At 42.1% G+C, this 23,669-nt stretch overlaps 1 protein-coding gene across 4 annotated transcripts in view; it reads left to right on the forward strand.

The window, feature by feature from the left end:
- The first annotated feature begins 14,747 nt into the window (after positions 1–14,747).
- grid2 (glutamate receptor, ionotropic, delta 2) overlaps positions 14,748–23,669 on the forward strand; it is a 713,868-nt gene continuing 704,946 nt past the window's right edge. Inside the window, exon 1 of one of the 4 annotated variants that reach the window (XM_049577883.1) lies at positions 14,748–15,944. In XM_049577883.1, the coding sequence (XP_049433840.1) occupies positions 15,857–15,944 (88 nt within the window). In that variant the 5' untranslated portion in view covers positions 14,748–15,856. The remainder of the gene's footprint in view (positions 15,945–23,669) is intronic. The other 3 variants (XM_049577882.1, XR_007449482.1, XM_049577881.1) reach the window with 3 other exon arrangements.

The raw sequence follows: 23,669 nt of genomic DNA on the forward strand, positions 1-23,669 counted from the left end.
TGTCTTCCACCAGTCTCGTTAGTCCTTCCCTGTTCCCAGACTGTGTTCCTATTCCCATACCACCATACGATACAGTATGCCAGAAAAAATATTTAGTATGTCCCAATACATAGTATACATACATAGTATGTCAAAAGATTTTATTGATATCAATGCCATTGTCGATTCTGCTTATCGATCCGATTCTTTATCGATTCCCTTATCAATTCCTCCTGTTAATTAATGATAAAGCCATGGTCTAGTTTAGAAAGACGATGAGAAAGATTTGAAAAAAGCCCCCCCCCCCCCCCCCCCATCTTACCATCCTTGGTGTGCCCATGAAATCCGACAACAGCGTCCTGGCCACGGTCTACCTGGAGCGGGGACGCGGCAAGGCTACACAGCTGGCTAGCAGCTCCAGGGAGGCTAACAACAACAGCGTCCTGGCCACCGTCTACCTGGAGCGGGGACGTGCCGAGGCTCCACAGTTGCTAGCAGCTCCAGGGAGGCTAACAACAGCATGAAGTGAAGCCACGGCTTTGACCGCTTCTGTCTCTCCGCCATTACGTCTTCTTTGTTGTTGAACGTGCTGCTGACTGACGAGCATAGATTTGGCGTAATGAAAAGAATTGATAAGGGAATCATTAAGCATAAAGGCTAATGATGTCGATGAATTGAACTAGTTGTTCCAATCTACAATCTGTGCACTTACAACTTTAAAGTTAAACAACATACACTGCAAAGTAACAACAGCAGATCTCTCCGGGTTGATCTTCGTCTCTGGCCGACTCAGTAAGTGGTGTTTGTTTATCTCCAAGGTAACGGATATAAAAGCAAGAGGGTCAAAGTTCAGGGCGTAATATTATGAGACAGTGGTATGACCTGATTGTGTGGAAACTGCACGCAACAGTGCATACTTTTTAGGGGCAGCTGCAGTACCTGCTAAAGTAAAAAGAAAAAGTATGTGATTCAGAACGCACCCAGAGTCTTCCCATCACACCTGTTCTGTATTGGTCTTGTTTGCTCCACCCTAGTGTTCCCCTCCACACCCTTGTTGTTAGCCAATCCCCATGTCCCTCCTCTTGCCTGTGTTGTCCTACTCCAGCTGTGTCTCGTTCTTGTGATTAGTTTTCATTGTATTTATACCTGTGTGTTTCCCTTTGTTCTTTGTTAGTTCGTCTGTGTTCATCAGTTTCCTGCCTGGTGTCCTGAATTCTGTTTGGATTTCTTCCCTGAGTTCATTGTGTTATCCCTGTTGGTTTTTAGATTAGTTGTGGTTCTTCTATCTTTTGGACTTTGGCATGTTTTTAGCTTTATTAAAGCTCACTCTTTGTTTGAATTCTCAACCTGCCTTCTGCTCTGCATTTGGGTCCTTCCTGATCTGATTTCTGACCGTATTACTTATTATTTTTAGATAATCAAGTAATTGTTCAGTCTATAGATTAAAAAAAGACAAATGGCCATCACAAGTCATCAGACTACAGAGTGAAATATTTTAAGGTACTTAGTTTGTTGGCTCAAAAACCACAAACCCCAAAGTTACAGATTTATTTATCATTTGACAGTGACATATGTAAGCGATAATACCCAACAAGTACTTTCCAAGATTGTAATGGATGACGCAGGGGCTAAGGTTGGCCTTGGAGCGTATTATCCCGCTTGTACTGTGGCTGCTTGCCAACAAAATGAAAATTTGATTTGATGACATATGGTAGTCATTCATTTACTCATAAGTCATTTTGATCTTGCCTCTCTGTTTTAAACATCATAATAAAGGTCTTGAGCCTCAGAATTCCTGATGCGTGCGTTGCTAGGCAATATCTTGCTAAACAGGAAGGGGTTTTGACACGTTGGCTCTCTGTCACCCTTTCACTCTCACACTGATACCTTTGACTTCCTTCCTTGTTTTCTGTGTGGTTTTGTTTAGGTTTTCTCTTGCCCTCTCCCTGCAGCTTCACTTCAGGGCCCGCAGGCTGCAGCCTCATTGTTACTTCAAAGGTCTTCTCTTTCCACCTCCTACAGTGAGTTTGGTTTGTACGTCCAGATTCATGCACATATAAAAGACTTTTTTAATTAAAATTGCATGGTTTGAAATGAGAAGTTTTTATAGTTTGTGCTGATGGTGGTTACACAAACACCGACATTACAGGTTTCCAGTTTTACAGTCCAGGTACTAAAAGTAAATCCACATATTCTAACCAATCAGAACTGAGAATTTTCAGTGGCCATGGTATAAAACGGAGATAAAGCACATGCTCACATATCATGCTATTATCTCGCAAGGCTTATTTATGTTCACCCGGGAGTTAGACCTGAATACAGTTTGTTCTTGTAGACAAGAAGTAAAACAGTTTTTCATCCCGAGTCTTGTCAGGACAACAAAAGACAGAGATCAAGTATCTTGCAGGATTGCATTTTTAGTTTTCGGGGTTCAACTCCCACTGGGGTCACTCATGCTAAAAAAGATTCACACTCATGGAACTGTAATCCGCTTAGCATAAAAGCATCCACCAAATATCACATGTTAATGGCCTATATTACCATATTTCAGCTCCACTGAGTGAGCACAGCTCCCTATGCGGTTTCTCTGAATGTGGTTTTAAATTTCCTCCCTTGGTGGACGGCTACTGGGATATTTTTTGCAAAAGCTTCCTCTTGCCAAATTCTCTATTACACGGTATAATAGAAGCTGATCAGTTCACTGAATACACTGAAGCTTAATGTTGGTAGTCAAATTTCTCTCTGACATTGTGTGCATGCATTGAATTGATCCCTGACAGTACCTGATGGACATTTAGTTTGATAAAGAGCATGCAGGCAACCTTCATGTGGCAGCAGCCCCACAGGCACAGTCACTGATGCTGTTCAGTGTATGTTTTCATTCCCACTGGGCACCATTTGTAAAATGCATGCACTTATGGTGTTGTAAGTCACTTTAAATGGATGAAATGTAGCACTCCTGACTTCAACAGCATCCGCAGTGGAATGTTCCAATGCTGTGGGCTGTCGCAGTCTGATAAAAAAAAGTTCCACTTTCCAACACTGCAGAGTGAACACTTCTCAGTTTTAACACTATATTGGATATGTCTCATGCTGTTAACTGCTGGAGCCTAATAATAGGCTTATGGCAGAGATGATGGCATACAGAGAGACAGAGTATCTATACTGTGTATGTCAGTTCAGTGTCCAAAAGCCGAGAGCCAAACCACTATACCCGCCAACTAAAATGTTGTCACCGTGTTTTCGAGAACCTGGATGTGGTAAACACAAGTGTCTTTTCCAATGCTAGTGCAACGGTGCAAGTCATCATCAGGTCCATAAAGGCCCTTTCCCTAATCAGTCCCTAAACCACCAGCACTTCACTATGGAGTGTCACTTCACACGAAGTCACACTTACAGAGATGGAGGACACTCTTTATTAGGAAGAGGGTAAAAATAAACAATTCAAAAGCGGGACACACGCAACATTCTCGACTGTAAGCGAGAAACAGGTGTCAACATTGATCTAATGAACACCTTGGTCTCTCAGCCTTTTAAATATGTAATATTCCATTTCCCGTACAATGTTTCATATATATGATAAATAAGGTGTGCACTTTAAATTGCTATTTACATAAACAAATACAGTAATGCAAGTCAAGTGTTGGTTTTTAAACTGCTCTACATGTTGTAATTTTGTCTGAGTCCACCATAAAAACACAGTGTAAGGAAAAGAGTTTAAGTGCATGGGCATGCTCCCTTAATCTTGATCATTTGGTGTGAGGTGGTCATAAATGGCTAAGTCTTGCACTGACTCTCTTGCAGTCAGATTTATATTTTTTCTCTTTTGGTTTTGGATAGCCTATAAATGAAACATGTTTCATATTCAGGCAGAGGATAGTCTTGGCTCATGCAAATTCTGAAGTTCAATGATGTGAACATTGTCAACAACTAATAGGTGCACTCTCTTCTGTACGAAACAGGAAGCAGTTAATGGTTGACATGGAGGGGACTCTGTGGAGGTGCCAGAACATGAAAGTCTGTGGAAAAGGAGGAGAAACTGGTGGAGCTGTGGGAAGAACAAAGGTCAGTGTTTAATTAGGCGTGTATCTGATCCACGGACCAGCAGTTATTTTTGCATTTGGTGTGAGGTGGTCATAAATGTCAGTCTTTGCTCTCTTAGGTCAGTCTTTTTTTTGTCTTGACAGTCTGATAAAATGAAACATGTTTCATATTCTTGTAAATTTTTAGTCTTGGCTCATGCAAATTCTGAAGTTCAATGATGTGAACATTGTCAACAACTAATAGGTGCACTCTCTTCTGTACGAAACAGGAAGCAGTTAATGGTTGACATGGAGGGGACTCTGTGGAGGTGCCAGAACATGAAAGTCTGTGGAAAAGGAGGAGAAACTGGTGGAGCTGTGGGAAGAACAAAGGTCAGTGTTTAATTAGGCGTGTATCTGATCCAGGGACCAGCAGTTATTTTTGTGGGAAATCTTTATTTTGAAATGGTCACCTCTCTTTCTCACACTCTTCTCCCTAAATAATTAAAACCTAAATAGCACAGTTAACCAGTGTAGACTTGTAGCGAATTAAATCAACAATGAACAATGTAATGTTTGTAACGCGAATACAGTTTACCATTATAGGTCATATTCATGATGAATTGAGAAGAATATTATCGACATATGACACCTTTTATCTTGCGTTTTAGAATTATGTGTTTTTGAAGACGTAAGGAATTATCAATATGTCATATTTTTAAAGGAGATTTGGTAATATTTTCCACCCGGAGCAGGATAGGAAGTAATCTCAACAGGGATCTAGCTGTAGTCCTGCAAATAGTGACCTTTCAAGTTCCCCAGTCTTTGCAAAATCTTAGAGCTTGTGACAAAAATCTCACACTGTCTTCAGATGTGTGAAGGTGCTAGACTTTAGGTTTTTAAAGGTCTTTTCAAAGTCTTCTGCTGTATGGTAGGCATTACTTTCAGCACCACCCTACTGGACAGCTCCAGTGCTGAGCAGGAGCCTCGCTGAGCATTTCAGCACCACTGCATGTGGACAGCTCTCCTAAAATGCCTCTGGTGCTTTCTGGCAAAGCTACAACAGCCGAAATGTATTATTTTCACCCAGTCACAGGTTAGTGATTGTTCAAACCCTCGACCCAACTGAAAGCCAACCTTAACCTTTTGTGTTTATTTATTTTGACCTTGCGGCTTGACTGCTAAGTAAAAACACTCCTCTCAGCTCAACAAGTAAAGGGAGAATCAACAAGACGATAATGTAAGAACAGTCCTGGCCAGTTTAAAGTAGGTCTTTGAGCCAGTCAAGATGTCACATACTTGTACTGCAAATGTCCACCGTTACATGATTGCCATGGGGAAGTGTTCCTCTCCTCATTTGCACTTGACAGTCCGAGCCATTAGCTATACAAGGAGGCAGGGAAAAGAGGAGAGGGTGATTAGAGGGAGAGAAAGAAAGGAGGGAGAAAGGTGTGCTCCTGGATAATTACCCCTGAGAACCTCCTCTCAGCACCCTGAGTTAGTTCAATACCTAAGCCCCAGGCTAGGATCTACCTCTTCTCTCTGTCTTTCTTATGTTTTCTCAATCTTTCAATCTCTTCCTGTCAGGCCCCATCCCATCCAACCCCCCTCACCCCAGCACTCCCAGTTCTCCCCACCCTTCCCTTTTTCTTTGCCTCCTGGGCTAAGGGGAATAAAGGGTATAAAGGGATTTGATTTTATGGCTCACTTCAGAAGACTTCATGTAAGTCCGGACATTTGATAGAGAGGTAAATCTGTTACTAATTAAAGACAGGGAAAATGGTGGGGAATCAGCTGTTTTCATATGTGAATTCTACACACACGTACACACCGAAAACATGCAGGTCAAAGCCTTGATCATATTTCTTATCTTTGCACAGCACAAACCTTTTTTCACCCCCTGGGAAATATCCCTGAACCAAACATATTTTTTAAAAGGATAAAAACCAAAAAAAAGTCTCTTTGCTTTTTTCTGCTTCTTTTACCCCACCCTTTGTTCTCTCTCTGTGTGCCTGTCTCCACTTGTCTGCCCTCCTCTCCAGTCTCTCCACTCTTAGATAAGGAAAACTCTTTAAGTGTATCAATTATTCACTTAAGATGAGTTTAGATCGCGTTGTGTTTGTGTGTGGGGAGGAAGGATAATGGTGTGCTTGTGTGGTGTGCGATCTTAATGCCACAGTTAGATTTACAATGGTTGGGGATAATGCTCTCTTTGGGAGATAGCGCCATGTTGCTTGGGTGTGTTTGGGATTAGATTGGGCCCCCTGATGCCCCAAAACACATCCTTCTCTGCCACATTAGGGCAGCCACTTGCAGGCAAAAGCTATGGGTAGGTGGACAGGTGAAGCACCTCTAATATTGCTAGACAAACACAAAATATAATTAAAGAAGAAGCAACATCCAATTATTAGGAGAACAGTGGTAATTCATTGCATTCCTGGAAAGGGGGTGATACATAGCCTGGTGGTGTTGTCTTGGTGATATTCTCTCCTGTGTGTGGCCCAGTTCTACACTATACAAGCACCAAGTCATTTTTTACCAAAAAACACTAATGCCAAAGAGAGAATTGCCAAACATCTACTCAGTGTAGCTAATAGGCTTGGCAGGAATCCCAGTATTACTGTATACCAGGTTATATAGAAATACCAACGGTGTTATTTTCAACACCTTCAAAAATACAGACGCTCCTCTTTCTATTACATCCATATGGAGGTATCAGGATGTATTATATGTAGTGCACATCACATGCCACCAGAGGTCAGTAGGGGTGGGGGGACAAAATCGATACAGCACAGTATCGCGATATCACAAATTAAACTTTAGGGAGCCGATTAGAATAATTCAGTCAATTGTGTATTCAGTTGACTAGATACATTTTGCTGCCAAAAAATAAAAAAAAAAAGGCTGAAGTGAGATGAACAGACTGAAAACTTTACCTTATTAGATAAAACAAATGTTCACAAGGTTTTCCTTTGTGGACATTATTTACAGTTGAAAAAAGGTAATAAATCACAATGTATTGCAGTATATTTTATCGCAATACTCAGCATATCGCATCATATTTAAAATCACAATAATGTTGTACAGTAACCTAAGTATCGTGATGACATCGCATCGTGGATCCTCTGGTGATTCCCACCCCTAGAGGTCAGTCTCTATTGGTGGAACAGCCAGCTGAGCTGACGGACATGGCGACTGCCAAAGGTGGAGATAATGTTACAAACTGATAACAGCTAGGCAGCATTGTCAGAAAGAATCAACAGGGAAAACATTATATTTTTACATCTAACTCGGTGTAAATTAAGCATTTATTTCGACCAAACCAGAGTTGGTGATTGTACAGTAGACTAATGAACTCGATGACTAACAAGACTATCTAAGACAGTTTAGGTGAGTTTGAATGGAGTGTTTTTTTCAATAAGTTCATAAGGCAGTTAAGTCGGTGAACATTCTCAGTCATCCAGGTCATGGTAATCATAAGTGCTATATCGTAGGCAACTGGACGTGCTTGCATTTCTTGAAGACGTTTCACCTCTCATCCAAGAAGCTTCTTCAGTTCTAAAAGACTGGTAGGAAGTTGCAGGCTTTAAACCCTTGTGGGTATGAACCCTTGCAGAGTCGTAGGGGTCACATGTGAGCTCTTAGTTTCAGAGTCGTTAAGGTCACAATTTGAGTCGTTGAAACTAAGAGCTCACATTTGACCCCTACGACTCTGCAAGGGTTCCCACCCACACAGGGTTTAAAGCCTGCAACTTCCTACCAGTCATTTAGAACTGAAGAAGATGAGAGCCGAAGCGTCTTCAAGAAACGCAAGCAAGTCCAGTTGCCTACGATATAGCACTTATGACAAGGCAATTAAGCTAACGTTAGTTTTAGTTCAGTGAAAAAGAGAAACTTGAATTCAGAAGGTGTCCGTTGTAATTCTGTTTAATTAAGAAATGAAGTGTAAAATATTACCTTTTGTTAACATTTTGTGAGTTAATGTTGTTTATTTATTAGACTGAAAAAGCTAAGAGCGAACTTAGCTAAGAGCAAACTCTGCAGTTGAGCTAGTAGTGGAGATGGTTGTTAGCAGTGCACAGATACTGTCACAGTCCGTATATCATGATGAAATTTCAGGAAGGTATGAAAACAATGGACAATCCCCAAGCCCATTTACTAAGTATTGTTTGTATCACCACACAAAATAGAAAAGGGATAGTAATATTTGCAAACCATTATGTTCCATTGTTTAAATTGGAAGTGTCAACACGTCATCCATTGAGCGTTAAAACAAATTAACGACAAAAACTTGGGTTTTGTTCATTCATTCAATTTCAATATTGGCTTATCTTGTTGGGATTGTGGGTGTGCTGGAGCCTATCCCAGCTGACATTGGGCAAGAGGCAGGGTACACCCTGGACTGATCGCCAGATTAATACTGACACACAGAGACAGACAACCATTCATGCTCACAGTCGCACCTACAGGCAGTTTAGAGTCACCAGTTAGCCTACATGTCACTGGACTGTGGAAGGAAGCTGGACTACCATGCAAACTCTGCACAGAAGGGCTCCCCCACCCCGAGGTTCGATCCCCCCAGCCTGGGTTTGAACCAGGAACCCTCTTGCTGTGAGGTGATAGTGCTAACCAGTGCGCCGCTGTTCATTGTTTATAAAAACACAGATGCGAGTGCTGATTGTTGTTTGTTTTATGTGTTAGAATAAATCATCTCTGTGGGTTGTTAGTGGCCATTTGAAAGTGTATGATGGTACTCAGGCTTAATAATTGCTGTCTGGTCTTTTGTTTGCTGCCACGTCCAAGCTAGCACACATATATGTACACACAAACAACCACACACACACATACAAGCTCATCATTGGCAGGCTTTGCTTCTGACACAGTAATGTTGGTCTTTGCTGCCCTGTCATTTAATGGCTTCAGTGGCACATGGAAAGACAGGCATAGTTTTTTATACATTGTGCAAAATATCTGACAATAACAGACACACATCCATGTCAACATGAATATACAGATGCAGACCTCCGTCTACGTTTACCCCCCTCAAGACAGACAATGTCCTTGAGAGCTAGTGACAGCAGTAGGCATGCATACTAACAAGCCACCCAGCTCACACCTGAATTACTCGTCTCTCTTTGAGCCGTGTTTGCATGTCTGTCTGCTCCTCCTCAATTGTGTGTGTGTGTGTGTGTGTGTGTGTGTGTGTGTGTGTGTGTGTGTGTGTGTGTGTGTGTGTGTGTGGGTTTTCAGGTTTGTAAGCTCCTTGCAAGGCTTTTACGTATATATCCTCTATAGCACCCAGATAAAATCTCACTTACACCGACACGTCCCTGAACACTTCCAAGGTGACTCCTCTCGACCAGATTACACACATACAGGGCAGCAGCTGTTTAAGAAAGCAGGCTCTTACAATTAGATGTCTCCTGTGTCATTCATATTGCATTCAATGGATAATAAAGTATGTGGTCAATAAAATTAGTGTACATGAGCTTTATACAGTTATGTTGTAATTGCAAGTTTTTAGCATCCTAAAAAAGCCTCCTAACTTAGTATAACATGCTACTCCTGTGACATATGAAATCTAATTCAATATTTATCAAGTGGTACAATATTTGTGTCTGTAAATGTTTTTCTCAGAATGTTAAAAAATAGACTCCAGGCACTTTTCTGTCATTTTAGTAAGAAGAAAAATCCTATGCATAAATTGGAGAACTACTTTTCGCAATGTGTTTGAAAAGTGATATATTTTATAGGAAAAGCGACTGCTACAAACAAGAAAATGGTGCCCTGCCAGGAGTGAATTATGTTCAGTGATGTTTACGTGTCCACAAATTGACACAGAACTAGTGAACCCTGTTCTTCAGTTTCTGACATGTCTATTCCAACATATTAGACCATTAACCATACATGCTGACTTCATCCAGAACTGTTTCATTCCTACAAGCTAGAGATACATTTGACATGAGGAATGTGAAGCTTTATATTGAAGTGGATACTAAACATAACTAATAAGTAATACCACAATTGGGTTATCTGCACTTTTCTGTGTTCCATTCACTTTGGAAAGTGTTCGCTAGGAAACATCCCACTTTTATGAGACCTGTTATTTTTTAATGTTGATTCTAAAATGTAAAATATACATACTACCAACACATTCTCACTCCGACCTCATTACATATTGATGTTCGGTCATGGACCTTCTATGTCCACATTTGCATGCAAGGTACCCTGGGTGCGTTGATTGCTGATGTTTTGGGATGCCTTGTCAAATTCTGCCTGTTACATGCATTGTCTTCTTTCAAAATTCATTTCTGTTTTCACAGGAAATTTACTGTTTACATATTGTCTCTTAAAATAAACGCACTACATCAGTGCAACAATGTGAATAAGCCTTTTTTTTTTTCTCCAACAACTAACGCACAGGGTTAGGTTTAGGAAAATAGAACAGGGTTTGGCTATCGACTCTTACAGGACATGAACACCCCTCTCCCGGGTGAAAGTCGGTCCTTCCGCCTGCCCCACTCGGACTTTCATCGCCTTAACTTTCGTTCTTGTCCTGCCGTGTTCCTCCCTAATGCCGCCGAGCGCTGTTAAGCTATAACAATGACCAGCTGTGTACCATGCCGACGTTAAAGGACAGCTTTTTTGTCAGTGTCTGACACCACAATTTACTGCCCAAGTGCTGTATTTTGCTTTCTTTGGAGTGAGACTGGGTTGATATTACAAGTAAAAGTGCTGTGTTCAAAAATGTATTTTAGTTGAAGTATAGTAAATGTAAGTATTTACTTTCCACCACTAGTTTTCCAACCGTTAGGGCTGAAACAGTTTTTTTTGACCACCAAGGGAACTGTAGAACAAAATTTGATTGATGTGTTCCCTGTATTGTTTGAATGAAATGTTCTACCAGCAGTGCAATTCAGAGGCTAAAACACTTTTTGCCAGAGGACACACCCACACCTCACCCATACAGACAAGAGTTGTTGAGTCATTTAGTGGTAGGTGAATGACATGAACTTGGTTTTGTGAAACAACTGGTCTTCTCATCACTGGAGGTGGCAGTAGCTTCAGTTGGATTTGCTGATGCAAACGCCTACATCAACAGGCTCTTCACTGCTAGGAGTGGCACTAACATTAGCTTGCTGCATTTACTGATGCAAGATTTGACTTTTGAAGCTCTATTGTGTCATCTTCTGACTCTAGCCAACATTACAGCCTACGCAGTGCCCTCTGGGTAATGTAGTCTGTTTGGGGTCTTTATGAATCGCCCAGACAACCTGATATGGAGAGGGCAGAAAAGAGTACAGGCAGCTTGTGAAAAGTCACAATACACCAAAAAGTACAATATAAAAATGCTGGTACTGTGCTCTGGCGAGTTCCACTTAAAGCCCTTTCAACCAGCATGCGACAAAGACGCACATGCACACCCCAGTCATGACAGTAAAAGGTAGCAGTTTGCCATGGGAAGCGGAGAGGATGGAAGAATACAAGCAGATATAAGCAGTTGAGTTTGAAAGTAATAAAAAGTACTTTACAAATAATGTATGCAGTAAGAATGCATTCAGCCTGTTTGTAAGTCCTCAAGGACACATAAAGCATTTGGCTGTTAGACAAACTGAGCACCTTAAATATCATTTTAAATGCTACACTGACATAGGTATTGCTGCTCTTTCAGGGTTCCTACAGTCATGAAACTCCTGGAAAAGTTCTGAAAACAGAAAAATTTGGAATTAACATAATGTTTCAGAAAAGTATTTAGTATATATTTTTTAAGGTCTTATTTAAAATGTGTTCATAAAAATCTCCAAACATGTCTAACATGATGTGAAATAAATTCCTTTTATCGCTAATTTAAGATCTGATGCTGTGTTGCATGACCGTTGTAATTTCACTGCCATCATGTGATAAACACAGACGCATTATGCCTTATTGTAAACTTCTGAAATAAAGTCGCAGAAATTAGTATAATATTATGGAAAAAGTTATGAAAAAGTTTTAAAAATTCATTGCTAAAAATGTGTGGGAACGCTGTACTTTGAGCATTTCATAAACCGAATAATAATTACTCAAGGGGAAAAAATTCGGCAATAATCATTGGCTGAGGAATGAAAAAACACATCTCTGAATGTAATGGCAGACATCAACATATTCTGGGCTACATTTGCCCAGTCTTTCCTGTTTATTTCAAGTCAGTTTATTATTGTATCCCAATATCACAAATCATAAATTTGCCAAATGGGGCCTTTATAATCTGTACAGCAGCTTCCTCCATCTTTAGACCCTTGACCATCTCAGGTGACACAACCTTTATTTCCTGCTTATTCCTCATAGCATATATCCTCATCTTGACCTCTTTCATTCTCATCTTCCTTTTTCTCAAGTCGCAGGAGCTTATCTTTTACTTTATTGCACATCTCTTTCAATTAGCAGTTTTAATGAACAAGGATGTCACATTAATGACACAGAGCCTGGTAGTTAATGTTGCATGACGGACACAACTGGACCTATGAGACACTTTATCCTTTTACTGTGGGTATATGTATACACTCGCTGTGTGTTTGTGTGACTGAGCGTTACCCAATTTAATGTTGTGTCCATGGACCTAATTTTTTACAAAGGAAAATTTTGCCTTTTTAATTTTGTTTACAGTTACCAGCAGTGAGTGCTGAGGAGAAAGTCTTGCTGCTGGTGGTGACAATGGATCCCCAGGGAGGAGAGTATACTAGACAGTGAAAAAGCTCTGCAAAAGTAAAACATTGCTGTGAGGCACTAACAGAGTGTAAAACATGTATTATCCAAATGGTCTTGGGTACAAGACACTGAGCTTCTAAAGATTAGTGCGATGATGAGATCTTATTCTCTGAAGATTATTTTTGTGAAAGTAAGATGGCGGTCCAAAAGGAGGTAAGCAGAGGGGTAAATTAACAAGGGCATATACAGTAGACAGAACTATTACTGTAATGTGACAATCACATTTTGTCAGTGAATTTGAAGATTTACAGGATCCTAAAATGTGTCCTTAAATTATATTTTGGAGTTTGTAAACAGAAAGCAATGACACCCATATATGCACAGTATCAGCCTACTTACTGGTACCAGCTACTACATATGTACGTGCATTCATTGCAGGTAACAGCACACCTACTCATCAGTATCCACGCTGTCCTCAGCTCCCAGCACAGCACTGATAGAGGGATTACAGTGAAGGATCAATCTTCAGCCAACACACACGATAGATATGGAGGTCTGAGTGTCCACTTCCCATCTAGTGCAAGATATCCCTCTTTCAAATAGGTGATTTCCAGAAATACATGAACTGTGTTGTGCAGGGATGCTGTTCAGGGTTAGACTTTCTCAGTCTCTTTGCTCAGCAGCAGTCCAAATATTTTCCAGCATGTTGGACATTTAAGCATCAAATCCAAGGTCTTGCTTTACTGGAGGCTTCGCAACAAACAGGAGAATCCATTTTTGTACTGATTTATTTCATGGCATGAAACTTGTTATGTTCTTGCCAGAAAGTGAATTAAAGTTTGTGATTGCATAGTGATTTATATGCAAGAGTTTGGGTATGAATGTCTTAGAGTTGCATAAATTCAAGGAGGGTCCGTGTCTTTGTGTTCACCATGTGAATAAAAGGCGTAGAATTCATCCATATTAATCAAAGGTCTATAAAGGTCCTGCACTGAACGGGCTATACTGTCAAATCAAATCAGTCTTACCACAAAGACATAAACTTGTCACTTGTCTATAATGTTTCTTTTAAGAAGAGCAGAAATCTTCAATCTGTTTAAGAATGCAAACAGCATGTAAACAGCATACTGTGTATGTTCAGTAGTCAATCATTTCTTCAGTATCATGATATGCAGACCACATTTTGCAAGTATTTCATTTTGATGCAAGCAAAAAAATATGTTAGATATTGGAGTATTTTATCTTGTTTTTATCCTCCAAAATATTTTCTTTTTGTTTACGCTCCCTTTGCTTTCTCTTATCTCTGTATTTTCAGCTACAGCTCACTCACCGAACAAGAGATGTTCCCCTTCAACGTGAGTGGTTATATAAACATTTAATAATAAATCAATAGCGTCAAATAGGAGAAGTGAGAGCAGCTTTCACAGCATCAGTATCGCTGTCAGTTTAATCTCCCATTCCTTGAATGCGTACAAAACAGTCAGTCCAATGGCAGCCTGAGGCTCCCAACACTCCTAATCCCTAATCCAAGGTCTGGGGCAGATTAAGAGGAACCCTGGGGACTCCAGTCCTTCAAAGAGGCAGGGATGGATAAATGGATGATAGTGGGGGGTAGAATGGACGGACAAAAGGTTGGGGGGATAGTTGCAAGGAGAAGAAAATAAGTTTATGGAGAGACTAATGGGCCAAAGGTATGAGTACAGCTGATTAGAGGGAGAATAATACAAGACTCTCCTCAAGATACACAACAGCAGGGTAAAGATGATGGGCATAAGCTATAACCCAGACAACCTGAAATATCAGGAGTGATAACCAAGCAGCACCCTCCATCCCCAGCTCCTGTTGAAGTGAAAGGTAGATATCGGATCGATGGCAGCCTGAGGTGCCCAATGGTGAGCTGAGGTTGGCAGATTAGCCCTCTCTTCATCTGTCTGTCTCTCTGTCAGACACCCCTCTGCATCCCCCGCCCGCCCTGACAGGCACACATCGCCTCTCTCTTTCTCCAAGGTAATTCCAGACAGTAGATGCGCGCCCCGGCTGGCAACTGCTGCTGCTCATACTTGCTGCCTCTTTCTCTCTCTTTTTCTCTCTCCTGGGTCTCCTCCCTCCTTCCCTCCCCTCCTCCCTCCCCTTCTCTCTTTCTCTCTCTCCCGCACGGACGCGGCATACCTCCTCTTCACCAGCCAGCGTGCGTGCAGGGGCTGACGCGAGTACCCGCATACGGAGTGCGGAGTGCGGACCGCGGAGTGTCGTTGCGCGCATCCTCGGTTAATTTTGCTCCTGATTGCCTAGCCTACATTTTTTTTCTCTCCCTTCCTGACGCAGAAAAGAAGAGTGGCTTTGGAGCTCTCTTTCATTGTATGTGTAAGAGCTCTCTCCATCCCAGTCTCTCTTTTTCTCTCATCTCTACAGGAAACTAGAGACAATTTCGGAATATGGTACATCTCCGTGGTAATGCCATGTGACAAGGCTTTTCATCATTTGGTCTTTCTTTCCCCTCCAACAAAAGTCGCTGGGTTCGTCTGTGTGTTGTGGCGTTGGTGATATTCAAAGGGGGGCTAAGTGAAGGAGAAATTAAAAAAAAAAGCCCCTGGGCAAAATGGAAGTTTTGGCTGTTGGCTTGGTCCGCTGAGGCTGCTGCTGCTGCTGCTGCTGGTGGTGTGGTGATTGGTGCAGGGGGGAAACTGCGTCGCCAGGTCTGAAAGGCTGGGAATCACGGGTCATTACAGCAGGACCCGCTTTTCAAGATAATTAGGTTTTCCCCTCACATTATCGAATGGTTACAGATTTATTCCTCTAAACGAGCGGCTGCATCCTCCAGCCCCTCAGTTCGCTTTAACGCGGCGACGTTTGGATGCGGGTTGTTTGCTCTGCGGCTCAGCGTCTCTCCGCTCACCCAGAATATGATTTAATGTTGGGAGGAATTTCAACAGGGTGCCAGTCTGTGACTACCCGGGAATCTCTACTTATTTTCCTCTACAGACAAGCATCACTTACTAACGTCAAGAGAATAATATATCAAGGAAGAGATTACAGGGAATTTCCTTGACCGCCCTACAGATGGACTAAAAAGAAGCTTCGGTTCTCGGGATTTTAACTCTGTTCGCTCTCACTCAGAGAGCCGCGGTGTTCTCTTGTTTTGGGGAGGAAATATATTTCTGGACAAGATGAAAGTTATCTCAGCTATGCTGCTCGTTGCCGTTTTTTGGAGCCAGGAGTGGAAGTCGGCGCTCTCGGATTCAATCATCCACATCGGTGAGTTACTGCGCTTTTTTCTCCTCTAATTCGCGGCCACAATAAGGCTCTCTGTGCGTCTCTCAGGAAACAGATTGGAGGGTTCAGCCTTGATATGCGCTGCGCTGCTTAAATCACAGCATTGCTGGCGATTTCTTTGACGCCCTGTGGTATTTCCTGGGACTATTGCATGCCATACTTGACATAGATTTCATGCAAACATTTTTGGCACATCCACTTCTTCATATCAGTGGTGAAATGACGATGTTTTGCGCAATTATGTACATCGTTCAAATGAAGTTTACATTTGAGTTGAGGGCTTATTGAGCATCATTTGCACATGTGAAGTCTGTTACCTCAGAAGTCGTATATTTCAGGTGGTTAATATCATTAATGGCCACACAGATTTATCGATAAAAGGCTGGCAATGCCAAGTAAAGACACTGCACTTACCGAGTGCAGCGTTTCTCTAGGATTTGATATAATAATGGCTGTGTGCGCACAGGATGCGCGAAAAACAGGTGGTTTAGGATGGCGTGATGTTACCCTGCATGGCAGAGGGATTACCCAGGATGGCAGCACATTTTCTACTTTCCACCTTCCATCGTGAGCTGCTGCAGTGCCAGGAGAGGGGAAAAAAACAGTTTTATGTCCTAACGTCTTTTCCGCCTTCCACCACCACCGGCTAAGTGTGGCACTGTTGTGTTGAGTGTGATTTCGACATCAGGGAGCCTGTTCTTTCAGGCGATGTAGCAGCGCCTCCTGCTCCGGCTATAGGGAGAGAGAGACTGAGAGTGTGTTTGTGTTTGTGTGTGTGTATGAGAGAGAGAGAAAGAGAGAGATGACGCTGGAGAGCGTGTCTTGCAGGATGAGATGAGGACGCGAGGTGGTGGTGGGCACACATAATCGTTGCACAGCTCGGTGGCCTCCAATGGGCGATAGACCAGAGAGGCAGCAGTGTGTAGGTGCGTGAATGAGAGTGATGAGCAATCACACACAGACATCACACACACACACACACACACACACACACACACACACACACACAAACCGGCAGCAGAAAGATAAGCACCTGTCCGTGTTGAACTGTTTTTGACTGCATCATGCACATGGCCAAGATCACATCCATATTTTAACAGACACACACTCACGCACATCCACTCTCGAAACACACACGTTACACATTATAACCCCCCCCCCCCAATCTATCTAACCCACTGCATTATGCTGCCAGGGAGGGAGGATTGGCCTGTTTGATCCATTTAGGCCCTGGCCAGCTGATTTACAGAGCAGACCCCAGGCCAATTTAGCGGCTACCTCGACACAATTTGCCAGAAGCTGGATCTGTTCGAGGTCTTCTCTGGGCTGTAGACCAAGCTGATGCTTCATATCAGACTTACAACAACAGCACGGCCAAATGAATGAGATTTACACAGGTCAAGTACATAGTCACTGTGTATTATGTCATTTGCAGAGCATTGAAAATGCAGGTGGTCTGCCAACCAAAGCAGGTTGAAACCAAATGTTGGAAACTAAATATCTCAGATGATGCTTGCCATGGAGTTTGGTTTTAAGATATTCACATAGGGTTATACAGGCATTTTAGTGCAGTGCAGTAAGAAGGCTGATGGAGCATTAAAGTCACAAGGTGCTGAAGTGTCATCCTACATATGCTGTTGGGGGCTGTGATGCTGGCCCTACAGGGGTGGCAGTGTAATCCATTGGTTAGACAGATCACCCTGTGACTAGATGGTTTGATCACAGCAGCAGCCACATGTTCTGCAAGTGTCTCACAGCAAGACACTAAAACTTTACCAGCTCACTGACTGTTAGGGGGTTTTTTTATAGTTAAGAGTGTTAGCAATGTGACATTCTTAGGCTTACCAAGACTAAGACAGGGATCTTCATCTATGTAGGGTAGCTACATTGAGACTTCTGTCAGCTACTGGAACTAGGTCAAGGGTCTCTATATGTACACTAAGGGGTCTCTAATCTTTATATCTCAGATAACTGGGACGATAGTTTTAAGACGTGGTGTTCTACTGGCTCTAGGTTCCTGGAATAGACTCAGTGAGGTCCAATAACATGAAAGCTTACTTGAGGTTTTTGCTTTATTGAAATATGAATGAGTCCTTGAAATGCTGGGTAAATAGACCACTTATTCATCGTTTAGCAGTCTGTGAACATTTCTGAAAATATGGTTTGTTTTTTTAAAATGACTCATGACTGATGACTAGCACAGAGACATTTATTGTAGACTTAGTTAGGAAAACATATTATATGTTTGTAGCAGGCTCGCTATAAGTCTGCAACAGCATAATTGTATGCAATTCATTAGTGCCCAGATATACTGCACATACAGATTGCATACTCAACAATAGCCATAAATGGATACAAGCTTTTGATAGTGCTCAGTGTCTGTGTTTATCTGTATGTCTGCATATATGTACAAAGAGAAGGGTAAACATAAAGATGAGCAGAGATATTGCAGTGCACTGTATTGGAACAGTCAGCAGGTGAAATTAGGCTGTGCAGACATGGGATTTACAGAGGTAGACGCTCTCAAATCACTTCCAATTTGCAACATAATCCATACAAATCCCAGATATATGTTTGAGGCGCAAATTTAGTGACATGGATAATGAGAAAACCCAGCTACTCCTCCTTGCCCCTGCAGTGCAAACCAGGCTACTGAGTGGTTTCCAATTAGTAGAATAGACAGTGGAAGCAGTGTGTTGTTTATTGGTTGGCAGGATTTATTCCTGGTCTGTTACAGTTTCATGTAAGTAGTGTGTTACGGGGAGCTTTCCCCCCTCCCCTTGCACAAGCAGGCGTATGTGCCCGCAAGAGTCGGTGTGTGAGTGTGTTTGAGGACAAAACGTCAGCGTGGACGGTTGGTTGGTTGGTGTGATTTCAGTCAGTGTCTTTTTTCCCCTTTCCCTCTACCCTAGGCCTTATATCTAATCAATAGTTCATTTCCCTGCTAGCCACAACTACTTTGAATCACAACAAAGGGTTATCACCTCAAAAACAATACCTCTCTCTTCTCGTTCTGCCTCTCTCTCACACTCCATCCCTCACGCATCCCTCCTCATCCTCGCCTCTTGAGCAGACCATGGAAACAGAGAAACCAGGGTATGGATGCAGCGGAGACAAGTACAGGAAGGAGCATTATGATTATTGTTTTCTCACAGAAGGTGGTATTGCTTCAAGAGAAGAGAAGCCACAGTTGTTTCGGCGCATCAGACTTTTTGCATTTTGCAAGTGGAGAAAATTTCCATCCCTCAAGACTTTGAGGTATTTCTTTCACTCCATCTTCTCTCACACTCTTGCAGTGCTGACCTGTGTGTGTGTGTGTGTGTGTGTGTGTGTGTGTGTGTGTGTGTGTGTGTGTGTCATATTGACTTAGGACTGCATGAGAAAGGGAAAAAAATACTATACCCAGCAGGCACATCACATTGACATGTCAGAAGTAATCCCTCTTTAATCTCTTTGTTGCTGCTAAAGACGGAATGAGGGGGAAAGAGAGAGAGATGGACAGGCAGAGGGAGATGTATATCAAAGGGAGAAAAGATGGAAAGTAAAAGACAGAGAGAATCCAGGGGGGAGAAGGGGAGAGAAGGTGGACTTTGTGTTGTCATCATGTAGCAGTTTTAGCAGCCTGCACTGAAAGCCTCAGCCGTCCTATCACACAGTTGCCTTCATTTCTGTGATATTAACAGCAGTGACCGGCAGACGTTTTCATCTTGCACTGTCCAGGCATTAAATGTGATTGAGCTGCTGGGGAGCTGGCACCACTGCCTCGTCCATCTCTCTTTCTCTCTCTAATGATCAGCATGCAGAAGGAAGGGGGGAGTCCGCTTGCCTCTTGGCCCTCACTGCATCGTGTGCTGCATGGCAATGCTCTTCTGCTTTATGAGGGCGGTGCGTATAGATTCTGCACGTGTGTGTGTGTTAGCAAAAGAGAGTGTGCGTTTGTGTGTTTTCATGATTAGTTACACTCAGAAAGTCACTGTGATTTATGCAGCCAGATTAAGTCCTCACTTTGGAGTCACACTGGTTTTTAGCCATGCAGTGTGTCAGAGTGCATCCACTTGCTCACCATGCATCACAGATGAGAGGAAGAAGCTCGCAAATGAGCCTGGTTCACATCATGTTTTGTGTGTTGGCACATTTCTCTCTGTCTCTCTTCCTCATGCACAGTTACACACTATTCCCATACCAATCACTGAGATACAGTTTATTGGATTTGTCCTGGCTGTACTTATGAGTTTTAATGCATGTTCTGAGCCTACATATTAATATCATTTGAGCTGTTCGCACATTTCAAATGCCAAAGGCACGGAATATTAAAATGAATTTAAGATGGCTTCATGTGACATACAGTCTTTATCTACTGCAGCCACATATTATGGATACCACTGTGGTTATGGTCTCCTGTTGTTGCTCCTGGCTAGATCACAGCAAAGCAGAAACTGAATGAATAAATACTTGAATGAAGAGGTGAGAGGAAACATGGGTTCCCCGATATGTTCCCAACAACCACTATAAGGTGATAAAGTTGTGTAATTACAAATGGAATGTTGAATTTGCATGTCTATGTCATGTCATGCATGACTCAGTCATCCCTTTTGCATTGTGGCCATCAATAATGTGATGTGCCCATGCATTCTATTGACAGTGTTACACCTGAAATCATAGTAGGAAACTCAGTGGGTTCTTTTATCCTGCAGCACAGCATGAAATTTGTACATGACACAGTGTGAATAGGCGCATTAGAGACCGCTTCATATGTAAATCAGTCTTTGCTGAGTTTTAACCATTTTGCAAGGTTTTTTTTTTTTTTAACAAAGTAAAGTCTAGGCAGGAATTTTGTTGAATCATTGATGAATTATATCTATTACTGTCAACTCATTTTGAAAAGCACCTGCGCAACACCTCAAGTACAGTACTACCTTGCTGTGGCAATGTAGGAACACTGAGAGCGATACTGAGCAGAAAAGAAAACACAGAAAAGCAGGTTCTAGAAGGATTTGGTCCAACCGACCCCATCACCTCTGTGGTCATTAGACAAATTAGATACTTAATTTAAGGACTAAACAAAACATTTAGGGCTTGATGCTCTGCAGGAAGGAGGGCAGAGGTGATGCATATCTGTAAAATAACTGTTTGCTATTTCTTGCTTTTTTGTGTGTTGTATTTCTCGGTTTGTCAAGGGGTGACTACCAAAAACCAGCATACGTGCTTTCAGAATTGGGTCTTTGAGTTCAGTGTGGCATCAGCATATATCAGACTTGATAACCGAGGTCCACTGAGATCCATTTATTACAGCTCCCACTATAGTGCAGTTGTTTAGCATGCACATTTTGACCTACAGCTTCTATGGAGACAAAGATTTGAGGCATTTTATAGTCAGAGTCTAAACTGCAGAAGTTTTTTAGTAGAAACATTCATTCGTGGGTGGCACATTTAAACAAGATAGTCATATAGTTTCATGGACTTCATCAGCACTGATACACAATCAAAAAAATTTGATCAGTACTAAATTTTAGGAACATTTTAATTACAAAAAATCCCTCAAATGTATGTATAGTTTGTGTGTCTGTCAACACAGTTTAAATATATTAGAATTTATTTGATTTATTTCCCTTTTATCTTTATGTAACACAGTTTATTCTCTGAAATCAGATTTTCAGGATCCTATTGTGGACTAGGTAAGCTACTGTATGGGAGGCCTGTGTCTTTTAGATGAAAGGGACAGAGAGAATTAAAAAGTTGTTTTACTCTTTGGACACCCAGTTCAGTTAAGGTGATGAGGAAGGGAGCGAGGGATAGACAAAGAGATTATTGGATCTATGGTGTGTGTGAGTGTGTTGTTAGTGTGCGTGGGGTCTGTCTCTTAACAGCAGACAGCAAATGATTTCCGTCATTCAGCTGGAAAGAGGTGAAAGATGGAATGAGAGGTTTCCGTTATTTGTGGGAGAACAACAGAGAGGTTGGTTTGTCCCGGCATGGCCTGGCTTTTCTCTCACTTTGGTGTTATTTTGATCTTTTCCATGGAGAAGGATTTCTAAACATCTCAGTGTGTGTGAATGGTTGTTCCTGCCTGGTTTTGTCTACGAGTTTCACAGCTGTCAACACCACTTCCATTTCTCAACTATCAACTTCTGTTGTGTGTGTGCGCGTGCGCACACGTGTATTTTAATCTTCAGTTATGCACCGATTCAGGAGGGTGGGGGCTACGCAGTGTGTATTAAATGCTTCACATCTTTCGAGCTATGTGCCCATGAGTGCTGACAGATGTGCTGGTCCATGCCATCCTTGACTGGCAAGATTTAGCACCCTTATGTTTGTGTTTGCATGAATACTGGTGTTTTATGCATGTGTGTGTGCGCATAGGATTCACAGAGTTGCAAACTGTGTGTCCAGTTTGTGTATGTTTGTGAGATATCTGAGACCACTGTGCATCCTCTTGTGAAGGAAAGAGACAGGCAGCAGCTCTGACGTCTGCACCTGGTCACTGAGGCAGAACTCTTAACCAGGCCACAGAGAGAAAAAGGGAATATGTGTGTGTGTGTGTGTGTTTCTGAGGTTGAGACGGACTGACAGGTAGCTGTGAGAAGAAGTATGATTGCTTGTCTGAGGTTGACTGCAGATGTAGCTGAGGAGGGACAACCCTGCCCTGCCGAAGGTGCCTCATCTCACCGCAGCAGTCAGCGATGCAGGTAGAACAGACCAGATGGCCTGGGAAGGACTTGTACAACACGGGCCCATGTTCCCGGATGATTGTATTGTGCATTTGTGTTTATCCCGTGAACACATGCGGAGTCGCACGCTTAGTGTCATCTGAGGACAAGTACCTTTGATGTTCACCACAACGATTGTCAGCTTGCTTTTTGTGGAGATTGACTTAAACCGCCCCTGTGAGCAGGAGCATGCATAAAGATTACACACAAACAGACACATACTTGAAAAAATATATAAATATAAGGGCATGCTTTTTCTCTGGCTCTATACTCTGGAGATTGTGTTTTAAATAACATTTTCACATTTTCTGGTCGGTGTTTTGTTTGAGGACTGAGGAGCTAGCTGGTTATAGAAGCGGTGCAGCGGCTCGAAGTTTGCTATTCTTAAAAACATACAGTAGCCACCCCAGAGGCCTGTTTTAGGTCTCAAGTTCACTGAGGTTTCTGGAGAAGATAGCTGAATAAAACCCAGAATGTTCCAGAATTGGTGGATTTTGCAGCTTCTCATAATGTGTTACTATGGTTGCACACTGTATAAGGCTTACACGCCTGCTTTTAAGATTGTTTTAAAACCAGAGCTGGGACATTTCACACTACACACAGCACTCTAGCTGAACATGTTTTGTGTTAAGGACCCCTAAATTGATACACAATTGATCACAATTGACCCCATTTGATACAATTTTGCTTCAAGGACCTCCATCTGAAAAGATTTTAGATATGATTAAGACCAAAATTCTGTGGTAGTCAACCACAGTTTAGGAGATAACTGTGGAGGATGTGAAACCTGCGATCAGAATAGTCACTCTTGTGACTTTTACTCACATTGGGCTCACTTTTATAGGGAATTAAACTATTCCCTATTTTCTGCAGACCCCCTGGACTTCCCTACAGGATCCCTGGGGGTCTTCAGACCATCGTTGAGAACCACTACTCTAGCCAATCAAAGTGTCTTGCACTGAGGAAGTGATCACACTATTTGGCAATTGCTATTCCAGGA

The sequence above is a fragment of the Epinephelus fuscoguttatus genome, linkage group LG6, assembly GCF_011397635.1.
Source record: "Epinephelus fuscoguttatus linkage group LG6, E.fuscoguttatus.final_Chr_v1".
In the NCBI taxonomy this organism is placed as follows: Eukaryota; Metazoa; Chordata; class Actinopteri; order Perciformes; family Serranidae; genus Epinephelus; species Epinephelus fuscoguttatus.